This window comes from Triturus cristatus, chromosome 11 (genome assembly GCF_964204655.1).
Source record: "Triturus cristatus chromosome 11, aTriCri1.1, whole genome shotgun sequence".
In the NCBI taxonomy this organism is placed as follows: domain Eukaryota; kingdom Metazoa; phylum Chordata; class Amphibia; order Caudata; family Salamandridae; genus Triturus; species Triturus cristatus.
This window is the reverse complement of record NC_140594.1, coordinates 1,147,477,933-1,147,503,659: the sequence shown is the minus strand read 5'-3', so window position 1 is coordinate 1,147,503,659 and position 25,727 is coordinate 1,147,477,933. Positions and strand designations below refer to the sequence as shown.

At 49.1% G+C, this 25,727-nt stretch overlaps 1 protein-coding gene across 1 annotated transcript in view; it reads right to left on the bottom strand.

The window, feature by feature from the left end:
* The window catches only part of LOC146788612 (uncharacterized), a 459,070-nt gene that overhangs the window by 331,343 nt on the left and 102,000 nt on the right, over positions 1-25,727 (bottom strand). Inside the window, exon 2 of the mRNA XM_085633182.1 lies at positions 11,165-11,257. Within this exon, the coding sequence (XP_085489308.1) occupies positions 11,165-11,257 (93 nt within the window). The remainder of the gene's footprint in view (positions 1-11,164; positions 11,258-25,727) is intronic.

Genomic DNA, 25,727 nt, shown 5'->3' with positions numbered 1-25,727 from the left:
AAATGCCAGGGGGGCGTGGCTTGCTGCCGATCACGATGGCCGCAGCCTAGAGGAGCTCCGGGGACGGAGTTGCTTCCCCGCACAATCCGCCACATAATCCACGTGCAAATCGTACCCTGAAGACCACCAACATAGACCGAAAACACCGGAGTCCCGATCGGTCCACTTCTGGGCGTGAACCGCTTCCGGAGCGCCAGTGAGATCGGACGGCGCAGGGCGGTCTAGATGTGCACTCGGAGCCGGGGACTGGCCTGAGTGTCAGATCCGGTGGACGACGCCCTACTGTTGTTTCAAGGAACGCCATCGGCGGACTCAGCGGCCGCCCCTAACGGCTGTTTTAAACGCCAGCAATCCACCAATCCCAAAGTGTCCAATAGGCCAGATAGCCACGCTTGGGCCCGGGGGAGGGCCCTAGGGGGGTGACGATCCACAGTCCCAAAAACCACCGCATTGAAATCCCCCCCCACCACCAGAATCCCCCCCGGAAGGCCAAGGAGGAGGCGCCCCAGGTCCGCAAAGGTAGTCGACTGCAGCCCCGGCGGGACGTATACTGACACAAAAACGACCACTTTGCCCTCCATCCTTCCCACCAAGACCGTGTAACGTCCCCTGTCGTCATGGAGCACCTCATCAATCTCCAACGGGAGCGAGTTCTTAACCATGATGCCCACACCCCTTGAGCCAGACGTGAAGCCCGAATGGGCCACTAGGCGATAGCCACGCCGATTCATGGCGCAGAAGGAGTTGCCAATGAGGTGTGTCTCCTGCAGAAAAACTACATCGGGCGAGATTCGCTTCAAGAACTGCAGGACCACACCACGTTTAATCCTGTCCCCCAGTCCATTCACGTTCCAGGACAACAGAGTTAGTTCCCTACCCCCCATCATAGACCGAGAGCACTATAGAGCTAACACAATGATACTTTTGCCTTGTGGTAAAAACGAACAACACCCCCCCATCCCTGCCCACCCGCCCCAACAAAACTCCCCCCTCCCTGCACCCCTGCATGAGCCCGAACAGCCCCCCCAATGTGCAGTGTGCCTGTCGCCCCATATATATAGTAAAACTAGCTAAACCCCCTAGAGGAGGAAGGAGAACCCCCAGTAGACCCCACACAACCTCCATAGGAGGGGAAATTATACAGACAGACGCTTAATCGAAAGTGGCATCATTTTTGTCCAGAGTGAAGCCCAAAATTACCCCCTCAGTCCCGATCCAGTGTGCCGTCTCCCCCCGCCGCCCCCCCCGCCCCTTCGATCACGATCCCCAGACAGAGTGTCGAGCCAGTCTCCGGCCGCTTCGGGACGATCAAAAAAGTGCGTGCGACCCTCTACCTCCACTCGCAGCTTGGCTGGGAAGAGCATAGCGTATTTAAGGTTCAGGTCCCGAAGACGGCGCTTGACGCCTAGGAAGCTCAGTCTCTGCTTCTGGACCGCTGGGGTGAAATCAGGGTAAAAGTTCACCTCCATATTGTCAAGCTTAACCGGCCCATGCAGTCTGGAGGCTTGCAGGATAGCGTCTCTGTCCCGAAAGTTGAAAATCCGGGCAATGAGAGGTCGCGGAGGGGCTCCGACCTTCGGCCTTCCCCCGGGAACCCTGTGGGCCCGCTCCACCGCGAAGAATTTACTCAGCCCCCGTGGCTGGAGATGGGTAGCGATCAGGTCCTCCACAAATAGGTCCGCCGCCGCTTCCTCCCGTCCCTCGGGCACCCCGATGATGCGGATGTTGTTCCTCCGGGCCCGACTCTCGGAGTCCTCCAGGCGCCGATCCATAAGCGCGCTCGCCTGACTAAGCCGGCGCACCTCTGTTTGTAGTGCCGCCACCTCAGTAGTAAGGCCCGATGCGGTGTGGGCCAAAGAATCAACTCGGTCGTTGGTCTTGGAAAGATCGGCCCTCACCAGGCCAACATCCACGAGGACCGAGTCGATCTTCTGTGCCAGTGTGTCGAACTGCTGGCCCACCGAGGCCTTCATCTCGGCAATGGCGCCCATGACATCCCGCAGAGTCAGATCCGTGGGCAGGTCCGGGGCATCAGGAGGGCCCTCAGGGGACTTGTGCGGTCCGCCGGGAGATCCCTTCTGGAGGGTATAGCGGTCCATACTGTTGGCCTGATGGGTGGTGCCACGCCGGGTCGACTTGGCCTTTGCCCGGTCTCCATCTTGTTTCGTGGCCATGGCCACCAGTCCCCCGGTCGCACCAGCCACGTCGTGAAGGGCAGGCAATCAGGGCCACAAGCTCCGGGGGGGGCCACCCCAGATCGGCGGGGTGGGTCACAGCCGGCGGGCAGGCCGAGTCTCCCAGCGAGGCCACACCAACACAAAGAGCCCCGCGACCCAACCCTGCAGAGATGGCAAGGGGGTGCGAAAGTGAAAGCGAAAGTGCGGGGTACGCGACTCGCCAGGCCCGGCCCGCCGCTGTTGTTCACTTTGTCACTGGGTCACCCCTCAGCGCAAATCCGGGGTCTGGCGAGGAGAAGGCCGCAGACTTCAATCGGTGCTCACTCCGGTGTCCGAGGTCCGATTTGACAACGGGAAACGGGAGCCACCTCAGCTCAGGCTCACCAACACAGTCCCCTCATCCGAGACAGAATAAATTCAGGATAGTCGTAGGAGGTTGCGGAGGTCCTCGGGAGCCTCGCACCTACGCGGCCATCTTGGTTGCGCGCTAGGCTCCTCCCTCCCCACCCGGGATTGACTCGGGTCCGAGCTCCTGAAGCAGCTGAAGGTGAGGAGCGGACCATCGGGGAGAGGTGAGAGTGCCCGCTCAAGGCTGGATGACGACCGGAGAGCCCGGTGGGGACCACGCCTTCCACTATCAGGGAGCCCAATCAGCAGAGGGACTCAGCCCCAACTGCCCTGAACCTCCTGATGGGAGCCTCCCTGGGTGATCGTGAGCTCCGAACGACGGCACCAGAGGAAAAAGGTGCGGCCCCAGGTAGCCTTCCGCCGCCACTGCTGGAGCCACGCCGAGGGACGCTGGCGCCTGGAGGTGCTTACCAAATTGGCGCCAGGAGGCGGTTGTAAACCTGCCCCACTGCACTAGGGCCTCATTTTAATCTTGGTGGGTGGCCCATCTCCCATTAGGGTGACAGAGAAAATTATTCTGTCGCCCAGACGCAGGTGGAACCTGCTAGATTTAGAAATGATTGCTGGGACAGTGGACATTTCTAGCATTGACAGGTACTCACATCAAGGAAGTTCCTGCCAATGCATTGTAAGTTTGACAGACGGCGCAGACAACATGATGGAGTCTTATGTCAAACCTACAACTTTTATTTTATTTTCAAATAAAAAAATGCCAGGGGGGCGTGGCTTGCTGCCGATCACGATGGCCGCAGCCTAGAGGAGCTCCGAGGACGGAGTTGCTTCCCCGCACAATCCGCCACATAATCCGCGCGCAAATCGTACCCTGAAGACCACCAACATAGACCGGAAACACCGGAGTCCCGATCGGTCCACCTCTGGGCGTGAACCGCCTCCGGAGCGCCAGTGAGATCGGACGGCGCAGGGCGGCCTAGATGTGCACTCGGAGCCGGGGACTGGCCTGAGTGTCAGATCCGGCGGACGACGCTCTACTGTTGTTTCAAGGAACGCGATCGGCGGACTCAGCGGCCGCCCCTAACGGCGGCAGAAGACATACGGATCTCCCTCCGACCCCCCCCGCGGGGCTCCAGCATGGTGAGGCGATCATTGGCGGACTGCGGTGCGGGCTATTGATCAGGCAGCGGCGCAGCTGTGGAGCCGTGCGGTCCTGTTGCCAGCTGCTGCTGGGGTCTACGGTGGGTCGCTGCCCGCCCGGGATTGACTCTGGTCCGAGCTCCTGAAGCAGCTGACGGTGAGGAGCGGACCGTCGGGGAGAGGTGAGAGTGCCCGCTCAAGGCTGGATGACGACCGGAGAGCCCGGCGGGAACCACGCCTTCCACTATCAGGGAGCCCCATCAGCAGATGCACACTCTCTGAGGGACTCAGCCCCAACTGCCCTGAACCTCCTGATGGGAGCCTCCCTGGGTGATCGTGAGCTCTGAACGACGGCACCAGAGGAAAAAGGTGCGGCCCCGGATAGCCTTCCGCCGCCACTGCTGGAGCCACGCCGAGGGACGCTGGCGCCTGGAGGTGCTTACCACATTGGCGCCAGGAGCCGGTTGTAAACCTTCCCCACTGCACTGGGAATTACTGGATGGGTGCACTGCTACCTATGTGCTGACTGCTTAAATACCCGGGGTGACTGGCGGTGGTCGATCAGCTGAGTGTGGTGGCCCCCGGGACCCACGTGTTTGTGGACGGTGTGGCCCTTTGCCTCAACGCATATCAGGTGACTCCACGGCGGGAAACCCGACAGGCCGTGCGGGGGAGGAAAAGCCCGTGGCTGGCGGCGGCGACTACCAGCCGAGGTAGAGTTCTCCAAGCAAGTATGGGGGGCAGGGGCCCGCGCGCGAACACCCAGGGCAAATTGGACAAATATGCCCACACAAAGGAATCACCGGCTCTGCCGGACCGCAGAAACTCGCAAGAAAAAGCGCCGGACAACGGGGGAGCGAATAAAGTAACGCTCGATGACATTGTGGCCGCTCTCACTCAGGTGCAATCCACAGTGGGCACCATTTCTACGGATGTATCTTTCCTGCGGGCTGACTTCGAGAAAATGACTGCAAGGGTCATGGAAGTGGAACAAATAACGAAAACCCTGGTTGGGGATACGGCCATATTGCTTCAAAAAGTTACCCACCTGGAAGCCGAAAATAAAATAATGGCGGCGATGCTGGACGATCAGGAATGGCGCTCTCGCCGAAATAACGTCCGAATTACGGGCATTCCCGAGAGTGGACCTATATGTTGAGGAACTCATTAAGACAAGACTCCAGCTGAGGGGGCTATCCACCTTTTTCTCAGTTGAAAGGGCGCACAGGGTGCCAGGCGGCAGGCCTAAGCCAGGGGCGCCTCCCAGACCTGTACTGGCCCGAATTTTCAATTTCCGTGACCGGGATGCCATACTGCAAACAGCGAGAGGGGCCCCGCCGCTTCGCATCCAAAACTCTGTGGTCTCCTTTATTCCGGACTTCACAGCTGCAGTTACCAAACATCGCAGGAGCTTCTTGGAGATCAAAAAGGATCTTCGCCGCAGAGAAATGACCTATTCCATTCTATTCCCAGTGAAGTTGCGAGTCGTAGCCGATGGCAAAACTTGGTTTTTTGATCATCCTGAAGAGGCCCATGACTGGCTCGAGGGGTGGCGACGAGTGGACGGACGCAAGCGGTCAGAGAGGCACCAGCAGCAGCGACGGGTGGAGGAAGACCCCAGGGATCACGGACAAGCGCAGGAAGGAGACAACACGCACAGGTCAGAGGTTGAAGACTGAGAGGGGGGACCATGGCTCACACGGATCACACGGATCGGCAAGGACAGAATCAGGGGGAGATAATAGCGAAGTAATGGACACGCCACCAGATGGTATCCGATTCCTGTGATCGTGTACATCTGATGGGAGGGTGGGCCGGGATCCACGAGTGCAGGGTCAGCACTGTAGCTGCAGTAAGGTTTGACAGAACAATGGTCTTCAAGGAGGGGATAGACTACGGCGTTCCTCGGACTTCTCACCCCCAAAACACAAGTACTGTTACAGGAATTGGGTATGAAGCGCTCTGCAAAGTTGGGGTGGCGGGTAGTTTCAAGTCCGTCTAGCAGGGAGGCAGGGAGGGGGGTGGGGTGTGTGGGTACGTTGTTATGGTTAGGTTTTCTTTTGTTAGCATTTTATGCGCAGGCACTCAAGTATGGCACATTTTCAAATGAGGGTTGGCAAAGGCACTGCTCACGTGCATCCGTTCTAATGATTACGCATTACAGCAATTATGGCAACACCACACTCACAGCCAGTTGAGCGAGGGCAGATCCCTACCACACAGGTGAAGTCCCTATCGCTAATTACGTGGAATGTACACGTCCTCGGGGATAAAATTAAAAGGGGTTTGGTATTGCAATGTCTTAAAGGAAGTTCCCCGGCTGTGGTCCTGTTGCAAGAGACGCACCTCACTGGTACTGCATGTCGGGCGTTAGACAGGTGGGGGTTCAGGATGGTTGTCCACTCGGAGTTCTCGTCGGGGTCCAGAGGGGTGGGTATCTTAGTACGAAAACAGTCACCACTTATAAAACATAGAACAAAGACTGATGCGGGTGGCCGCTTTCCGGCTCTAGTAGGTCAGTGGGAAGGACACCCTATTAATATAATATTAGTATATGTTCCCCCGGCGCTACAGGCAGTTATGCTTCCGGCCCTTAGTGACTTCCTCCTCGATCTCCCGGAGGGAGAACTACTGATTGGGGGAGACTTTAATGCCGTGGTGGATGGGGCCGTGGACCGACACCCTGTGAGAGAGCGGACTTCGGGAGTATCACACCTAGGGAGCTTTATGGAGGCACTGGGGCTTGCGGACGTCTGGCGACATCGACATCCCATGGCGCGCCAATTTACTTTTCAACCAGTGGTACATAACAGCTTGTCCAGAATAGACTACTTTCTCGCATCCCCAGAAAGCCTCAAACATGTAGACACAATTGAAATTCGACCTAGAGGTATTTCAGACCACTCACCAATTGTCTTAACGTACACGTATCACCTGGGGGGACGACGGCGAATATTCCCCATTCTCCCTGGATACTTACGGGTTCCCAAGATCATGAAATCTATGCTCACCACGACACAACACTACTTCCAAGAAAATGTTGCATCGGTCCACTCTCTGACCAACCTATGGGAGGCCTGTAAGACCGTACTCAGAGGGCAGGCCATCTCCTCTATAACAGGATATAGGCGAGAACAGCAGCGGGAACTCACTGCTATAGAATCAGAACTACAGAAGACTGACGCTCAACATTCTCAAAATCCAACTCCCGCCACGGCCCAATGCTTACGCCTCCAACAGCAACTGCATAGGGAACATCTGGGGGAGGTGACTAAACTCAGACTTTCGGCTACGAAACATAAGATATACAAGACCGGCGATAAAGCCGGGAAGCTTCTGGCATGGCTCGTTAAAAGGGAGCGTGACAGAAAGTGGATAGCACAGCTGCAAACGAGAGATAATTTAATAGAAACTGACCCACGTGCCATAGTACACATGCTGGCACAGCACTTCCAGCAGGTGTACACATCGCTGTCGGAGATGTCAGTGGAAGAGGCATTGACCTATGTCAGAGATATTGCAATGCCCAAGCTTACACCGGAAATGGCCCTTACGCTAGAGGCGGATCTGACGACCGACGAGCTACAGGCGGCGATTGGCTCCTTACAATCTGGGAAAGCACTAGGACCTAATGGTATCCCCGTGGAACTTTACAAAAGGTTGGCGGGGACAGTGGCCCCACACCTGCTAAATATGTACTGCGACAGTCTGAAGACAGGCGAACTCCCGTAGGATCAGCGCCTGGCCACAGTGGTGACGATCCCGAAACCCGGGAAACCCCCGGAAGACTGTGCTTCCTACCGCCCCATCTCCTTAATCAATGCTGAAGCTAAAATACTAGCAAAGGTCCTTGCGCTCAGGCTTACCCCGCACCTCACAACCCTGGTTCATCGGACCAGTCCAGATTTATGCCTAATAGGAACACAGCATTGAACTTGAGGCGTCTGCACGGAGTGATGGCCCGCATACCTTATCTTCTAGAGCCAGCAGTAATCCTGTCATTGGACGCCCGTATGGCGTTCAATATGGTGGAATGGCCCTTCTTGTTCACGGTACTGGCGCATTTGGGCTTCGGACCAAAGTTCTGTGCATGGGTACGTCTCCTCTACACAAAGCCGCGGGCCCACGTCGCGGCTAATGGGCATATATCCCATGACTTCCCACTGTCCCAGGGCACGCGTCAAGGCTGCCCGCTGTCACCGGTATTGTTTGCGCTGGTATTAGAACCACTAGCGGCATGGATCAGGTGGGAGCCCATGATCTGAGGCCTGAGCTGGACGGCAAAATGGGAAGACCGCATCTCGCTGTATGCGGATGACGTTTTACTTTATTTTACCTCTCCTAGGCGATCCATACTGGTACTCCTAAATATATGTGACCAGTTTGGTAGGGCATCGGGCTACACTATAAATTGGTCCAAGTCGATACTTTTTGTGCTCCAGGGCCCGCCGCAGCAACTTCCAGAGGACTGCCCACTGCAGATCTCGGTAGACGCATTCAAGTATCTAGGTATCTACATCACAGCGGACCCTGACGAATTTGTTAAAAAAAATCTCATGCCTCCCCTGGAACGTTTAAAAAGAGATGCCACTCATTGGGGGGCGCTCCCCCTGACACTGTAGGGGAAGGCAGCCCTTTTTAAAATGATGGCGCTGCCTCGATTCTTGTATGCACTCGAAAATACGCCGTACTCAGTGCCACCTACTTACTTTAAAAAAATTGCGGCTCAGGTTTCCGGGCTGCTGTGGGGGAACAAACCTGCACGCATAGCGCAGCGCAAACTAACTAAAGGGTGGTACGACGGAGGCATCGCACTGCCCAACATACAGTTGTATTCCTGGGCGGCCCACTTGAAAGTAATCAATCAGTGGATCCACGCTCCACAGGCGGATCCCGCTTTCAAGGCAGATAGACATGGGCTTGGGGTTGATGGCATGATGTCTGCACTATATAACAGGAAGCGTACACCAGTGCTACTCGGACCCACAAGGCAGACTGTCAACCTATGGCATGAAGCACATGCTAAATTGGGATGGAAGGGAACGATAACCCAACTCACCCCTTTGTGGGTTACGCAGCGGCTCGGTGGATTGCGGCATTGCAAGGGCTTTGACAAGTGGGACGCAATTGGAATATCAACGGTGGGCGATATGTGGCATAAGGGGGGAGTCACTACATTTGAACACCTTCAAGAGCAATACGACCTGGCGCCCTCTGAGAGCTTTAGATACCTGCAGATAAGGCATGCGTTGCAGGCGGCCCTACCACTTGGCACCGAGGTTCCTGAGGCTATCCCTCTGGAGGATAGGTTATTGACAGACTGTATGTCTAAGCGGGCTACTTCCCTTACATACCGAAAATTAGTGAACAATTTACTGGACCCCCACGTGGCCCTCAGGGAAAAATGGTCCCGGGATGTGGGTGATTTCGAAGACTCCGAATGGCGGGAAGTGTTGGCCTCCCCGCGGGAGGTGGGGATACCCTCGAGACTTAAACTAGTGCAAATCAAAATTTTGCATAGAAACTATTACACAAGATACACTCTCCACAAAATAGGGTCAGCACCACACCCATACTGCTTGAGGCGATATGGGGAGGAGGGTACTTTCTTTCATACTGTGTGGGAGTGCCCCAGGATAATGGAGTACTGGGTGAAAGTGATGAGGACCATATCGCAGACAGTGGAGGTATAGTTGGCTCCCGAACCTAGGAGATGTGTACTAAATGTATGGGAGCCAAACGATCTTTCACGCCCAGCACAGGAATGGGCCACACTGGGGATAATGATGGCGAAGCGCAACATCGCACAAAGGTGGGGTGTGAGAGAGTCGCCATCGCTCACCGCCTGGTGTGGGGATCTTGATGCTGCAATGGTGGTCGAAAAAGCAGTATTTATCAATCGAGGCTGCCCAAAGAAATGGAGCAGGGTTTGGGGGGCTTGGAATAAGTATAGGGGATACATCTGTGAACCACCCTAAATAAGGGCGGAGGGGGAATCTGACAATGAAAATGACGGGGAGTTGGGAATGTAATACATGGAATGTTATTGTTTGTTGTGATATGTGTAAGACTCATATGCCAATTATCGTAAAATCATAGAGGTTTGAATGTAATGCTCTCAATATTTGGATAAAATACCTGATTTATTAGTGCCCTGACAACGAATACAATAAAAAGTTTTTAAAAAAACAAAAAAAACAAAAAAACGCCAAAGCAGGATTTTCTTTCTGAAAATTAAAAAACAATGCCCCCCTCATTTCGGAGTTTCCACCAATGGCGAAGAGGGCATTGTGCACTTTTCAATGCCCCTTACTAGCAGGCTTTTCCTGGCTGACAGGCATTGAAAAACTACTGTATGTCCGCCCAATTTAAATTGGGTGGGTAGGCACATAACCTAAACTCAAACTACCCCTTGTAAGGCCTTTGAAAAAGTTTGATTATGGTGGAGAAAAAGTGTTCTCCACCGTTGTAAAACTATGGGTTGCCCAAATTTAAATTGGTCGGACGGACTGTAATGTAGGCGGGGAGGGAATTCTATTGTCATTGCTATGGAGTTCCCTCTCCAGCAAGATTTAAAAGAGGCCCTAAGTCAGAAAGTAAAATGTCTGACTGGGATGAACCCATTTGGTATATCTAACCCACGCAGTAGCAGCTCATTGAGGGAGTGCTGTGGGGCGGTGTGGCGGGGCGGGGGAGGGGCAGGATGGGGGTAGTAAACTCCTGATTAAGGCCGAACAGAGTTCAGTAACTAAATAAATAAATAAAACAAATTACATTGCGCGCCCTGCAACGCCAAACCGGCGATGCAGCTTGCAATGTAATTAGTTTAATTATTTATTTAGTTACTGAACTCCGTTCGGCTTTAATTCGGTGTTTACTACCCCCCACTCTGCCCCTCCACTGCCCCGCCTCACCGCCCCGCAGCACTCCCTCCAGGAGCTACTACTGAACCCACGATCTATCGCAGTTGGCCAGAAATAGTGCCTGGGTGCTGGTCTAGCACTTCCATTGACTATCAATGGCACTTAGGGATTTTTTGTGATATTTTTACCTACAATTTAAAAAAAACATATCCTTGTTTTCTGTTATTGAAGTTTTTTTTTATTACATTTCATTTGATTCTTCTAGGGCAGTTTGGGATTTTTTTCACTTTGTTACTGTTTTGATACTGGAAAAATACTTGAAATATTGCCGCTGTTAGGCCTGTCTGCCATAACTCCAGAAGGATCCACTGAGGTTAACTCAATGACTTTGGGGTTCACCCTGACAAGTTAGATGGTCCACTAAAAATATCAATCCACTTTTTTAACAGCAAGGTCATCTAAATTATGCAGTAAATATTTATACCGGGATGAATATTCTCTTGCACAATATTTTTCAACCTTTTTTTCTAGAAACAACTTAATTTTAAATCTGTAAATGATGCACATTGTGCAGTATATTTCAATTCACAAAAGGTAGAATCAATAGTCGTTCGGCAAACGTACCTTTAGAGGTTTGGTCCTGGATCTCCAAATCGCAGTTTTCAAACATTAACATGTTGTTTGGAGAGGTCCCGTTCAGAGCAATGTCACATAACACTGTGCACAAAGGAGAATTAGTTGTTTAGCCTGCGCTCAGTAGACATAGTCAGAACTCCAAAGACATGCAACTCTTAACACATTCCTTGTCATCTACTAAGACTACGTGTTATTACCCTATATTGTAAAATATCCATGAACCTAATCGACTGAAATTCAAAAGATTAACAATTTGAAGTCTACCTGACATGGTTTTATTATGTAATTATCACAAAAACTAACATAAAGATTTATACAAACCACAAAATGGCTATTTTGAAAATAGATAGATGTTGGTACAGAGTTTTTTCTAAATGTGTTCAGCTCTTTTTACTACAATGGAGATTCAGAATTACTACGTGCCTAAAATTGAAAATGCTACTTTTCAATCATTCTCTTTGTCCCACTGCTACTAGATCAGTCTACATACAGTTTGTAAAGGAGAAATAAGCTTGGTTCATTGACCATATTGGGTGCAGAGTCGACATACAGCATCTAAATTATTACCAAATTAATAATGTATTTCCAGTGAAATAAAAATCTATCTATCTATCTATCTATCTATCTATCTATCTATCTATCTATCTATCTATCTATCTATCTATCTATCTATCTATCTATCTATCTATCTATCTATCTATCTATCTATCTATCTATCTATCTATCTATCTATCTATCTATCTATCTAAGAAGAGTGGGTTCCCATGCTGCTCTAATATTTAGCCCCCTGTGAGCAAGGTCCCTGGGGCATGTGGAATTATAAAAAGGCGAGAGGTGCTCCGGGCCTCCCACCTAAGGCTCTTTTGAGCCTGGGGACAACCACCTCCCCGGGGCTTATCTTTCAATCTGGGAGGCGCTTGGACCCACTCAGCCCCTGGGGACCACCACCCCCTAGGGCCACATAGAAAAATGTAATTGGGGGCCATGCAAACCTCCCCTGGCCCCGGGGATTGTCACCTTCCTGGGGCATAAATAAATAGTCAAGAGGGAGAAAGATCCCCTCCCTGGCCGTTCTCAGCCCTGGGGGCTGCAACCTCCCTGGGGCAGGCCTTATAAATCAAAGGAGGGGAGCCATGTGGCCTCCCTCCTTGAGCCATACATGGTGCTGGGGACCGCCACCCCCAGGTCTGGCTCCTGCTTTGTTCCAGGGTGCCCAACCCCGAGACATAGCTGTTTGCTGTGGCTTGGCGGGAGGTTTGACAACCCTCACCAAGTCACAGCAAACACTCCGCTTATAGCAAGCGAGAACTGATAAATGCACTCACTTTCTGGAAGCTGACCTTCAAACTGATTCCCTGCCCTTCTGTCAAGTGAGCAGGGAAACAGATGAAAGGATTGCCCTCACAGACAGGGAGCTGCAGGCTAGCAGCTCTCTCTTTGCCAGAGCAATGCTGGCTCCGACAAGGACCGTGGGTGCTTGTGGCTCCCTCCTGGTCCCGGGGTAAGCAATGAACAGAAAGAGGCATATTAAAAGTCAGCAACAAGCAGAATGAGGTAAGATCAAGGTGAGAAACAAGTAGAAAGAGGCAAAATAAAGGTCAGAAACGAGGAGAAAGATGCAGAATAAAGGTCTGAAACAAGCAGAAAGAGGCAGAATAAAGGTCAGCAATGAGCAGAAAGAAGCAGAGTAAGTGTCTGCAATTAGTAGAAAGAGGCAAAATAAAGGTGAGAAACGAGCAGTAAGAGGCAAACTAAGGATCAGAAATGAGCTGAAAGGGGCCGAATAAATGCCAACAACAAGCAGAAAGAGGCAGACTAAAGATGTGAAACGAGCATAAAGAGGCGGAGTAGTTGTCAGAAACGAGCAGAAAGAGGCACAATAAAGGTGAGAAACAAGCACAAAGAGGCAAAATAAAAGGGTGAAATGATTAGAAAGAGACAAAATAGAGATCAGAAACAAGCAGAAAGAGGCAAAATAAAAGTCAGAAATGAGAAGAAAAAGCAAAATAGAGATCAGAAATGAGCAAAAAGAGGCAAAATAAAGGTGTGAAATGTGAAGAAAGATTCAAAATAGAGATCAGTAGGAACAGAAATAGGCAAAATAAAGTACAGAAATGAGCAGAAAGAGGCAGAATAGAGTTCAGATATGAGCAGAAAGTGGCAATATAGAGATCAGAATCTAGCAAAAAGGCCCCCGACGACCCTCAGCAGCCAAGGGGACTTTATCCCCTAACCAGTAGTGTGCCTGGAAGTCCGTTTGCAGGGTGCTTGAGAAAGGGTGCAGGGCCTTTGATGAGGTATCAGCAATCACACTGTAGGGGATATACTGGTGGCAACAATAGGGGTTCTCAGCACCCAAGGACCACCAGCAGGCAAGGGGATTTTATCCCCCAACCAGTAGTGCACAGGAGGCGCGTTTCCAGAGTGGTTGAGAAAGTGAGCGGGCCTCTGATGAAATGTCAGCAATCCTGCTGTGGGGAACAAACTGGTGGAAACAATAGGGATTCTTGGCCCCAAAGGACCCTCTGGAACCAAGGGCACTTTATCCCCCAACCCGTAGTGTGCCAGGAGGTGTGTTTGCCGAGTGGCAGAGAAAGGGTGAAGGGCTTCGGATGAGGTCTCAGCAATCCCACTGTGGAGGACTTACTGGTGGCAACAGTGGGAGTTCCTGGCCCCCAAGGACTTTCAGCAGCCAAGGGGACTTCTTTCCCCAACCAATAGTGCACCAGGGGGCGCATTTGCAGAGTAGTTGAGAAAAGGGGCCAGGCCTCTGATGATGTCTCAGTAATTCTGCTATAGGGGACTTACTGGTGGCATCAATAGGAGTTCTTGACCCCCAAGGGACCCTCAGCAGCCACGGGCACTCCATTCCCCAACCAGTAGTGCACCAGGAGGTGGGTTTACAGAGTGGTTGAGCAAGGGGCGGACCTCTGATGAGGTCTTAGTAGTCCGGCTTTGTGGGACTTACTGGTGGCAACAATAGGCGTTCTTGGCCCCCAAGCGCCCTCAGCAGCCAAGGGGATTTCATCCCCTAACCAGTAGTGCACCAGGAGACGCGTTTGCAGAGTGGTTGAAAAAGTGGGCGGGTGTCTCGGCTAGGTCTCAGCAGTCCTGCTGTTGGGGGCTTACTAGAGGTAACAGGAGGGGTTCTTGGCCTCTAACTACTCTAAGTACCCAAGGTGATAATTAGGGGTGGTGGGGCAAATGGCCTCCTTCTCATATCATTCGACGGAATTTGGCGGAATTTTTCTGGAACTCTGCGCAATTCCTGTGAGTGAAACTCTGCAAGCCCCGCACAGGCCTAGTAGAATGGGAAAAATTAAGGTCATTAATTTTCTGAAAGAGGCAAAATAAAGGTAAAAAGTGAGCAGAAAAAAGGCCAAAAAGGTGCAGAAAGCGAGCAGCACCCACTCAGTCACTAATGCACCCACTCACAGAACAACTCAGACACTCACAAAGCCACTCAGACATTCACCCCCACTCACAGACCAGCTCAGACAATCAGAGACCCAAAGAGACACTCACACACTCACTCATGCACCCACTAAGACACTCATGTACTCAAACAGACACTCACACTGAAAGGTTACAGGTTACAATTTGGAAATAACATTGAAAAACCGTAGAAATTCAGTGAAAAGAAACAAAGCTTACAGGGACGTTATAGTTAGGAAATAGAATTTAAAAAACCTTGGAAATATCACTGAAAGAACAAAGGTTACAGGCACATTATAATTAACCCCGGATGGGCAACTCCGCTCCACCAGCGGAGTTTCCGGAGTTTTGCCTATTCTGTGTTCCGTTGCGAAAGCGGAGCTTAGGCAAAACTCTCACTCTGTGGCAGAGCGGAGTTACCCGGCCCCTCCACCCTCCCAAAGTAATGATAATGTTTATAAAGAAGGCACTTATCTGCCGTGACTGCCTCCTCCTCACCATGGCCACTCTCTTTCCTCATCTTGGCCGTCCTTCTTTTCAGATAACCCCTATGTTGCACATCTCGGGTGTACGCAAGGAGTACAACCTAGGGGTTAGCTAAGAAGAAGGGCGACAAGGACGAGGAAGGAGAGCGGCCATGGTGAGGAGGAGGCAGCCACAGCAGGAAAGTGCCTTTTTTTAAACATTATAATTACTTTGGGAGGGGGAGGGGGGAGGGAGCAGAGCGGAGTTCCACAGAGTTGTTTTCCATCTCCGTGGAACTCCGCATAGAGGCACTACTCTTGCTTCGCCGGGGCTTAGTTATAATTAGGAAATATAGTTTTGAAAATGTTAGAAATTTGTTACAGGCACATTATAGTTAGTCTCATATTTCACTCCTATAAAACTATAAAATTCAGCAGTCATAGTTACCTGAGCTACTTATAACTTACACCCTCGCAATGCACTGCTTATGACCTAACATATTACATCACTCTTGTTATGGTCAATGACTTTATTGATTACATCTCTGATGAAATCTCAAATGACTTCACTGATGATGTCATCATGTGACTTTTTGTGTTTTGTAAATGTTTCAGAAATTTTAGGATACATACTAAGCTACAGCATAAGTTAAATTACTATTCTTTCTGTACTAGTAATTAGTCAGTATTTCTAACATATCTCATTTAAGTGGCTGTCTAACTGTCTGTATCAGTTTGTGAGTGGATGTCTGAGTGGCTATATGGGTCTGTAAGTTGCTGTGTGAGTAGCTGTATGGGTGAGTGATTGGTTATATGAGTGCCTGTTTTGGAGAGTGAGTGGGTGTGTGGGTGGCAGTACGGATGAGTTGGTGGCTGTGTTAGTGGCTGCATAGGTATGTGAGTGAGTGGGCATAGGAGTCGCTATACTGGTGACTGAAAAAATATGTGAGTGTCAGTATGGGTGAGGAGTGGGTATTTGAGTGGCTCTATGGGTGAGTGGGTGTGAGTTTTGGAGAGTGAATATCTGCATGAGTTGCTGTAAGTGTCAGTGAGTGGATGTGTGAATGGATATATAAGTGGTTCTTGTGAGTGGATGTGTGAGTGGTTGTATGGGTGAGTGTCTATGTCAGTGGCTGTATGGGTACATGAGTGGGTGTGTCAGTAGCTGTATTGGTGAGTGAGGAGCATTGTGACTGGCTGTATGGGTGAGTGCATAGGTGTGTGAGTACATGTATGGGCAATTGAGAGGCTGTGTGAGTGTCTGTATGGGTGTGTGAGTGGGTGTAAGACTATATGAGTAGGTGTGTATTTCCGTGTGACTGGTTGTGTGAATAGCTGTATTGGTGAGTGATTGGGTGCATTAGTGGCTGTATGGGTGAGTTAGTGGTTCTGTGAGTGGCAAGATGAGTGAGTGTTTTGATTGAGTGCCTCTATGGTTAAGTAATTGGTAATGTGAGTACTAGTGTGGGTCTGTGAATGGGGTTGTGTGAGAGTGGGAGTGGGTGTAGGGGAGATTCTATGGGGGTGTGAGTGAGTGTGTAAGTGGTTATGTAGATGGTGTTATCAGTGATGTCATTTGAGATGTCATCAGGGATATCACTGACCATGACATGAGTGATGTAATTTGAGGGGTCATAAGCAGTACATTGTGGGGGCAGAAGATATATTTGGCTTAGGGACCTATAACTGCTAAATTTCTATTTGTAGGCCTGGGCAGTGAACTTCGCTCCGTTCAAGGAGTTTGCGGAGTTTTCTGCACTCCGTGGAGCTTCGCGATGAGCAGCGGAGTTTGTTCCTTGATCGCGAACGGTAAGTTTGCTATTTCGAACAGTAAGTTTTACCATCCGCGAGAGCGGGCTGCTGCTCGGTTAGAATTTCTACCTGAGCAGCAGGAATACCAGCTTAAACTGCAGTTCACACTGCACTCCACCACTTGCGGAACTTTACAGAGTTTTTTTGTAACTAAGCGGAGTTCCTCGTATCAAAACTCCGCGAACTACACCCCGAGCCTGTCTATTTGTAAAATTAGTGGGGGGGTACGTATGGCCTCCCCTGTAGCCCCAGGTACTGCCACCTACCTGAGGCTAAGTACAATGAAATGGGGGTTCTGGCAGACCCCACTGCCCTGGGACCACCACCTCCCTGGGGCTTAATATTTTTGACATGGGGGGCCTCACAGACCCCCGCGGGCCCTGGGGACTTTCTCTGGGCCAAACCTTTTTTTCAGAAATGGAAGGGGGGGCCACTTGGCCCCCCTCCTGGGGAGTTCCCAGCTCCAAGAACTGTCACATTTGAGGGCAGGCCCTAAAACCAGAAAGGGGGGGAGCGCTCCCCTCCTGGAGCCATACATGGCCCTAGGTACAGCCAAGCCCAGGACCAGCTCCTGTTATGTCCCAGGGTACCCACCCCTAAGACATAGCTGTTTGCTATGGCTTGGTGGGAGCTTTACCGCTCCAGCCAAACCACAGCACACTGTGCTCCGCTTTGAGCAAGCAAGAGCATTTTGCTCGTGCTTGCTCAAAGCCGAGCACCATTGCTTTGACAGAGAGGGAGCTGCATGTTCAGCAGCTCCCTCTCTGTCAAAGCAAGCCGGCAGGGACTGCACAGGCCTTGAGGCTCCTGCTGTGGTCTCAAAGTGTGTGCTCAGGGTGTGGACCAGGGCACCCACAACTGTGAGGATTGGGCACCCAAGGCCAAAATTGGTCCCGGAGGAGGCCGCATGACTCTGTCCCAAAATGTATTCATTAAAACAATTTTTTTTTAAAAAGAGGCCCAGCCCTGGGGGTTGGGTCTCAGGGTCCGAAATTGGCCACACAGACCCCTCCCTTTTAGTTTATAAATATATATTTAAACAAAAGTGTGCGCCCCAGGGGATAGATTCCCCGGGGTTAAAATCAGCCCGGGGAGTTGGCAGCGCGGTCCCCTTCTCTTATTCAAAATAGGCCTGGCCTTAGGGGATGGGTTCCCAAGGGGTCACATGGCCCCCTCCCTGAATAAATTTTAAGACTGGAAAGTTACCAGAGGCTCCGCCCCCTTTCTCCACCACTCTGCAGACGCGCCTCCTGGCACGCTGTTGGTTGGGGGATGAAGTCCCCATGGGTCCAGAGGGTCCTTTGGGGCAAACAAACCCTCCTATTATCTCCAGTTAGTCCCACTGAGTGGTAATGCAGAGAGGTTTTTGGAGGCCATGTCCCCTTTCTCCACCTTACTGCAAACATGGCTCCTGGTGCACTGCTGGTTGAGGTATGAAGTCCTCTTAGATGGTAAGGGACCTTGGGGGCCAACATGCTCTCCTGTTACCTCCAGTACTCAATTCCTGATGCACTGCTGGTTGGGGAATGAAATACCCTTAGCCCTAGAGGGTCCTTGGAGGCCAACTACCCCTCCTGCTACCCCCAGTAGATCCCACACAGCGGTATTGCTGATAGGTTGTCAGAGGCTATGCCTCCTTTCTCCATCACTCTGCAAACGTGCCTCCTGGTGCACTGCTGGATAGAGGGCGAAGTCCTCTTTGCTCCAGAGGGTTCTTAGGAACCAGCTACCCCTCCTGTGACCTTAACTAAGTCCCAGGGAGCACAATTGGTGTGAGGACTTTGGAGGACATGCCTCCTTTGTCCACCTCTCTCAAACTCACCTCCTGGCATGTATAGGTACTGCATGTATGAGTGATTGTATGGGTGAATGAGTGGATGTGTGTGTAGACCTAGGAATTAGTGAGTGCATATGTAATAACTGGTATTGGTGTGTCAATGGCAATCTGTATTGTATAGTGTGAGGAGGTGCAGCAGATTTTCACATGAATGATGTCACCAGTGATGTCATCAGTGATGTCATTTGAGATGTCATCAGTGATGTGTCACAGCTCAAGCCTCTTGTACCATCAAATGGCCCCACTGTTAGTCAGGGGTAGCAATGCCTGCTCTGCCTAGATAGAGAACGTTTTGCGAGATTCCCTTGCCATGCTGAAGAAGGACAGGAATTTATACATGCTCCCTTATGAAGAAGGACAGGAATTTATACACGCTCCCTTAAGGGTATAAATGCAGGTCAGCAGATGGACCTAGTGCTTGGCTTCCGGAAACTTCACCCTTGAGACCACGCCCACTTCCTGTTCCTTCGTGGAGATCATCCTTGCTGTGGCTGAAACCTGTTTTTCTGTGGAGGTATCAAATCCTATTTCTTTTGGGTTGCCAATCCTTTTTGTTCCTTTTATTTTGCCAGCTGACACGCTACCGCTCCCTGATTCTTTTTGTGGATGGAGCATTTGCCTGTTATTGCGCAGTAGCGCTAAAGGCATTTAATGATCAGCACCTACTTTTTTATTTGAGCAGTGTGTGATTCCGCGGCCGCGTTTGAAGGTAATTCGCAGCCTCGTCACATACCTTTTGAACTCGTTGCCGCTTTCTTATTTTACTTCGCGGCAACGTCCTAAACTCCATAAAATCGCGGCCGCGTTTAAAGTGATTTCATGGCCGCATTGAGATTGAATTTGCGGCCGCATTCAGATTGCTTTCGCGGCCGCGTCCTTTTTCTCGCTGCAACCGCGGTCACGTATATATATAATGCGCAACCATGTTTATTACAGTAGCACCTCTATGATTATTTTTTTTGGCTTAAGCGCCAATTCATGAACATTTCTGGCCCCAATATCAAGTGGCAACATTGGGCTGAATAAACGCCCCCGAAATAAAAGGCCTTTTGGGAAATTGAACCATTCTCCAGCTTTTTTATTTTGTGCCAAAGTGCCTATGTTTGGAAATCTCCATATGTTCTCAGTAATAGACTGTGAATGCTCTTAAGAGGCCTACGAATTTGTAAAGTCAGAAATTTTGTGGAACTTACGCCTTTAAACATGTTTGGACATTGAAAGCAAACCTTTTTGGATTTATCTGCCTCTTCTTCTTCGGATCTTCTGCGGACTGTGAGGAATACTGATGTGCCTGATTTACCTTGTTCTTCGAATCACTCACAAAGTTCATACGTTCCTTATCAAATCTGGCTGGTAAGTGGAACGACTGTCTCTGCAGGACAGGCATAATTTCCTTATGAAGTTTTTGAGATTTACTTAAGGGGATAGAATTTCATTTGGGGCATTTCTTGTTTTCTCTCCTAGGACACTCATTTTGAATTCGCTTTCCTTGAACCTTTTGGGGATTCAGAAGAGGCCACCTGTGTTGGATATCATTCCCCGCATCTCCCTGGGCTAGCCTTCCTGGATGAGAGAATCTCTTTTCCATATCGGGGGGGCTGTCTTTGGGGAGTGTGGAGAGCTCTCTTCGTTCCCATGGACTGGGCATCACTTCAGGTCAGTGGATCTGGCGACAGAAAGCCAAGCCCATGAATTATCGTCTACCTGAGCGAAGATGGATCTAGAAGGGGCATGTTCTCCCTTAAACCCTACACTCCAGAGACCTTCATTAGAAGATCTCGCAGCAGCTATAGTTGATTTACAGAGTGAGGTTGGTGGGTTGAGGGTAGAAAATCAACGCCTCCAAACTGAATTAGTACAAGTTCGACTTCAGTTGTCATTAGATAATAGTGTGACAGAACTAACACAAAAGAATAAGAAAACTTATATTCAGCCGGCTCGATTCACGATTCCCTCTGCCACTATGAATCCAGTTTTCCCCACCACTGAGACTCTTCCACCTGTATATGTAACAGTTCATGCTCCCAACCCTGTTCCTTTGGCCTTGCCTGAAAGATTTAATGGGGATAGCTCCAAATACAGTGTGTTCATGAATCAGTGTCTTTTGCATTTCATGTGTAAAGCAACGTCCTTCCCCGATGATGCAGCCGAGGTGGCTTTTGTCATTTCTTGTTTGAGTGGGAATGCAGCCAAATGGGCTATACCCCTAGTAGAAAACAATGATCCACTCCTCTATGATTTCCAGCAATTCAAGGAAAAGATGCGAAGTATGTTTGCTAAACACACGTTTGTACGAGCCAGTGATAATGAACTATTGAATCTCAAACAGGGGTCTAAAGATCTACTTACTTACCTTACGGAATTCAATAGACTCATAGTCGAAACTCAATGGCGAGAGGAAAAGAGAACTTCTTATTCTACCGTGGGTTAAATGAGGATTTAAAAAACCTTTTCTCCCAAATAGTTGATCCTCCAGAAGACTGTAATGCTTTCATTGATTTGGTGGTTAAGCTTGATCATCGATTGAACGAGAGAAAGGGTGAGAAATCACGCACCACTCTGTCTCGACTTGTTCTAGCATGAGGGGAGAAAAGAGAAGTTAGAGACACCAAAGACACGAGTGAACCCATGCAGATAGGTGGTTTGCGGGCCCCCTTATCCATGGAAGAAAAAGATAAACGTAGAAAAAACAATCTCTGTTTATATTGTGGTAAAGGGGGACAATATGCTAAAGAGTGCCCAGCTAAAACCCGCTCCTTCTCTAAAACGATAGCTGGAAATCAAAATTATGCTTCCCCATCGGAAAACTAAACAACTTGAGGAAGCGTGAGACCGGTTTCTCAAGTCGTGGGTCTCATGAGGTCTCTCAACATTCAGCCAAATTAGCAGCCCCTGTTGCAAAACATTTTACCTTGTCTGTGACACTAATTATATCGAATCAGCAGGGAAAAGCCATCTCCATCCTTTTAGATTCTGGTGCTACCGGTAATTTTCTTGATATCCGGTTAGCTTATAAGTTAGGTATTCCTTTTCTACCTAAATCCCGGCCTGAACCTGTGAGGGCGGTCGATGGGAGTGAACTGTCCTCTGGGTTAATCACTTATCATACTCCTGACTTAATCCTGGTATGCAGTAATGGTCACTCAGAATCTCTTCAATTTGATTTGATAGATACACCCAATTTTGGAGCCATTTTAGGAGTTCCATGGTTGCAGACTCATAATCCGCTTATAGACTGGACTAAGCGTACAGTTACCCTGAAGTCCCCCCATTGCCTGTTACATTGCTATAAAGAAGCCAGCCGGATAGAACACCCTATGTGTTGTGCCCTTGATACTCTTGAAGGGACACACAAAATCCCCTCTATCTATGAAACTTATAAAGAAGTCTTTGATGGAGTTAGTGCTACTGCCCTTCCCCCACATAGAAGTTATGATTGTAGAATTGATCTGGTTCCAGGAGCAGTGTTACCAGTCAGTAGAGTTTATGCCTTGACAGATTCTGAAACAGAATATTTGCAAAAATACATAACGGAAATGTTGGAGAAAGGGTTCATTAGACATTCTACATCTCCAGTATCATCACCCATTTTTTTTATTCCTGAGAGAAGGAGGTCTGTGAGCCTGTTTGGACAACCGCGCATTGAATAAGGTAACTATAAATAATAAATATCCCTTGCCACTCATTCCAGTTCTATTAGACCAAATACGCGGAGCCAAATACCAAATTAGATCTTAGAGGGGCCTATCATCTGATAAGAGTTAAAGAGGGAGATGAATGGAAAACTGCGTTTCGAATTAAATTTGGATTGTATGAATATTGTGTCATGCCTTTTGGACTCTGTAACGCCCCTGCGGACTTTCAATTTTTCATTAATTAGATTTTACGGGAATATCTAGATCTCTTCGTGATTGTCTATATAGATGACATCTTGATTTACTCTCAGAATGAAGAAGAGCACGTAGAGCATGTAAAGAAGATCTTACAACGACTCAAAGACAATCACTTATTTGCTAAATTAGATAAGAGTATATTTCATACTACCAAAGTAGAATTCCTAGGCTTTGTGATCTCTCCCGATAGCATTCACATGGACCCCAAGAAAATAGAGGCCTTGATTAACTGGCCCAGCCCCACCTCAGTAAAGGAAGTACAATCCTTTCTAGGTTGTGCAAATTTTTACAGAAGATTTATTGACCATTTTTCTGATCTCATTTCTCCGCTCACTCGTTACTTCGCAAAAGAGTGGTCTTTAAGTGGTCCCATGAGGCAGAACAGGCTTTTGCACAATTAAAGAAAACATTTACTACTTCTCCTATCCTTAAGCATGCAGACAACACCCAGCCTTATTATGTTGAAATAGACGCTTCCCAATTTGCGGTAGGAGGAGTTCTGTCACAACGTGATCAGATAACTGTCTGTTTGCATCCAGTAGCTTATTTCTCAAAAAAACTCCTCCCAGCAGAGCAAAATTACTCCATCGGAGAACGGCAGTTATTGGCCATAAAGATGGCTTTCCAAGAATGGAGAAATTATCTATTAGGCTCTCCTCACACAGATAGGGCCCGATTCACAGCACTAACTTAAGACAAAATCCTAAACTTACTACCATTTTGGTATTCACAGAAGGCACTTACTCATTTTGGTATTTACAGAAGTTAGTAGTCCTAACCTTAGGACTCCTAAATGCCTTCTGTGTTTATACCGAAAGTCTTACAGTTATGATTTTTCTCAGTTTAGGAGTAGTAAAGTTAGGACTCTAACTTTAGGACTCCTAAATGCCTTCTGTGAATACCGAAAGTCTTAAAGTTAGGATTTTTCTCAGTTTAGGAGTAGTAAAGTTAGGAGTCCTAACTTTAGGACTCCTAAACTCAGAAAAATCCTAACTTTTAGACTTTTTGTATTCACAGAAGGCATTTAGGAGTCCTAAAGTTAGGACTACTAACTTCTGTGAATACCGAAATGAGTAAGTGCCTTCTGTGAATACCAAAATGGTAGTAAGTTTAGGATTTTGTCTTAAGTTAGTTCTGTGAATCGGGCCCATACTATTTATACAGACCACAAAAATGTACAGTTTTTTAAATCCGCTAGAGCCTTGACTCCCCGACAAATACGATGGGTTCTATTCTTTAGTGAATACGACTTCATTATCACATATCGCCCTGGCTCTCAACAAGGAAAAGCAGACGCATTATCTAGAATAGGTCAAGAAAAGAAGATCCATACAAGCACATTCTCTCCCATCATACCATGCCATAAGATAATAGGGATAGGAGATTGAGTAGAAAACCATGCTCCATCGTTTTTGTATCGATTGACACAGGCTTATTCTACCTTCTCCACATCTGACTGGTTAAAAAACCCCAAAAACAAAATAATAGAAGGCTTGTATTACCATGAAGGGAAATTATACATACCAACTGTATACTTCCAACAACAAATCATTAAATGGTGTAATGATACTGCGTTAGCTGGACATCCAGGTGGGGAGAAAACAGTACAAACGTGCCAACGTTGGTTTTGGTGGGAAGGGATGTCTAAAGACATATTTACTTATGTTACTTCTTGTCCAGTTTGTGCAAGACAGAAATCGTCTCATTCAGCTCCTGCAGGACTACTACAACCTATAGCAGTTTCCGAAGTACCTTGGCACTCCATTAGCATGGATTTTATTACAGATCTTCCGCAGATACGAGGCTATAATACTATTCTTGTGGTAGTCGATATCTTCACTAAAATGGCCCACTTTATACCGCTGAAAAAATTACCCTCCTCTAAAGAGTTAGTTCAATTGTTTCTGGAACTGATAGTCCGGTTACACGGCCTTCCCTCTGTAATAATTACAGACAGAGGGGCTCAATTTGTGTCTCGGTTTTGGCAGGGAATTTGTGGCGCTCTTGGAATAGATCATAGACTCTCTACTGCCTATCACCCACAAACAGACGGTCAAACTGAAAGAACTAATCAAACAGTTGAGCAGTATCTACGATGTCTACTCGCCTCTATCACCTCTGATTGGGTTCATGCTCTTCCATTGGCTGAATTCGCATACAATAATACCACACATTCTTCTACTGGTTTCTCTCCCTTCTTCCTTTTACAGGCTCATCATCCTCGCTTTCTACCCCTCCCATTACCTGCCACATTAGTGGATATCCCCGCTGTAAACATCCATCATACAATTCTTTTAAACAATTGGAAGAAAGCAAAACATGAGTTATTAGTAGCGAAAGAAGCCATGAAGCAACAGGCAGATAAACATCGTAGTCTGATGTTATGCGCATGGGACCGGTGAAGCGCTGTTCGCTGTTGAAAGAGGATCCCGCTCCGACACGCGTACTCTGCTAAGACTACAACCCCCATGATGCTCGGAGAAGCACGCCCCACGTGACCAACGTAACGCTCGGCGGAGCGGATATAGCCAACTGATCCCGGCGAGCGTTACCGATGATTCCTGTTCTTTTTCTGTGTTGGCCTCCAGCGATCTCTGTGACCCCGACGAAAGTGCTGCAGCTCCTGTTCAGAAGCAGCCCAAGGATTTCCGGGCTCAGGGCAAGGTTGCGTTCCCCATAGAAGATACCGCCCAAGGATTTCCGGGCTCAGTGCAAAGTTGCGTTCCCCATAGAAGATACCGCCCAAGGATTTCCGGGCTCAGTACAAGGTTGCGTTCCCTATCGAAGATACCGCCCAAGGATTTCCGGGCTCAGCGCAAGGATAGTGTGCTACATTCGAGAGTCGCCGAAGGATTTCCGGGCACTTCCTGAACTCAGCGAGCCACCTCCGGACTCCCCCAAAAGGAAGCAGAGGTCGGGTTCGCCTAGCTACTAAACAGTGAGTAACCCTTACGTGCTGCCTTTAACGCGTCTGATTCCGAAGACAGGTCACGGCTTCTCTGTTGTTGGAGACGCTTACCGCTGTAGCGGTCTCGTGCGGAGAAGTGCGTACTGGCCGTGAAGGTGAGCCGTTTTCCGAAGGTCTTCAGGCTAGCAAGGGGAAGAAAACT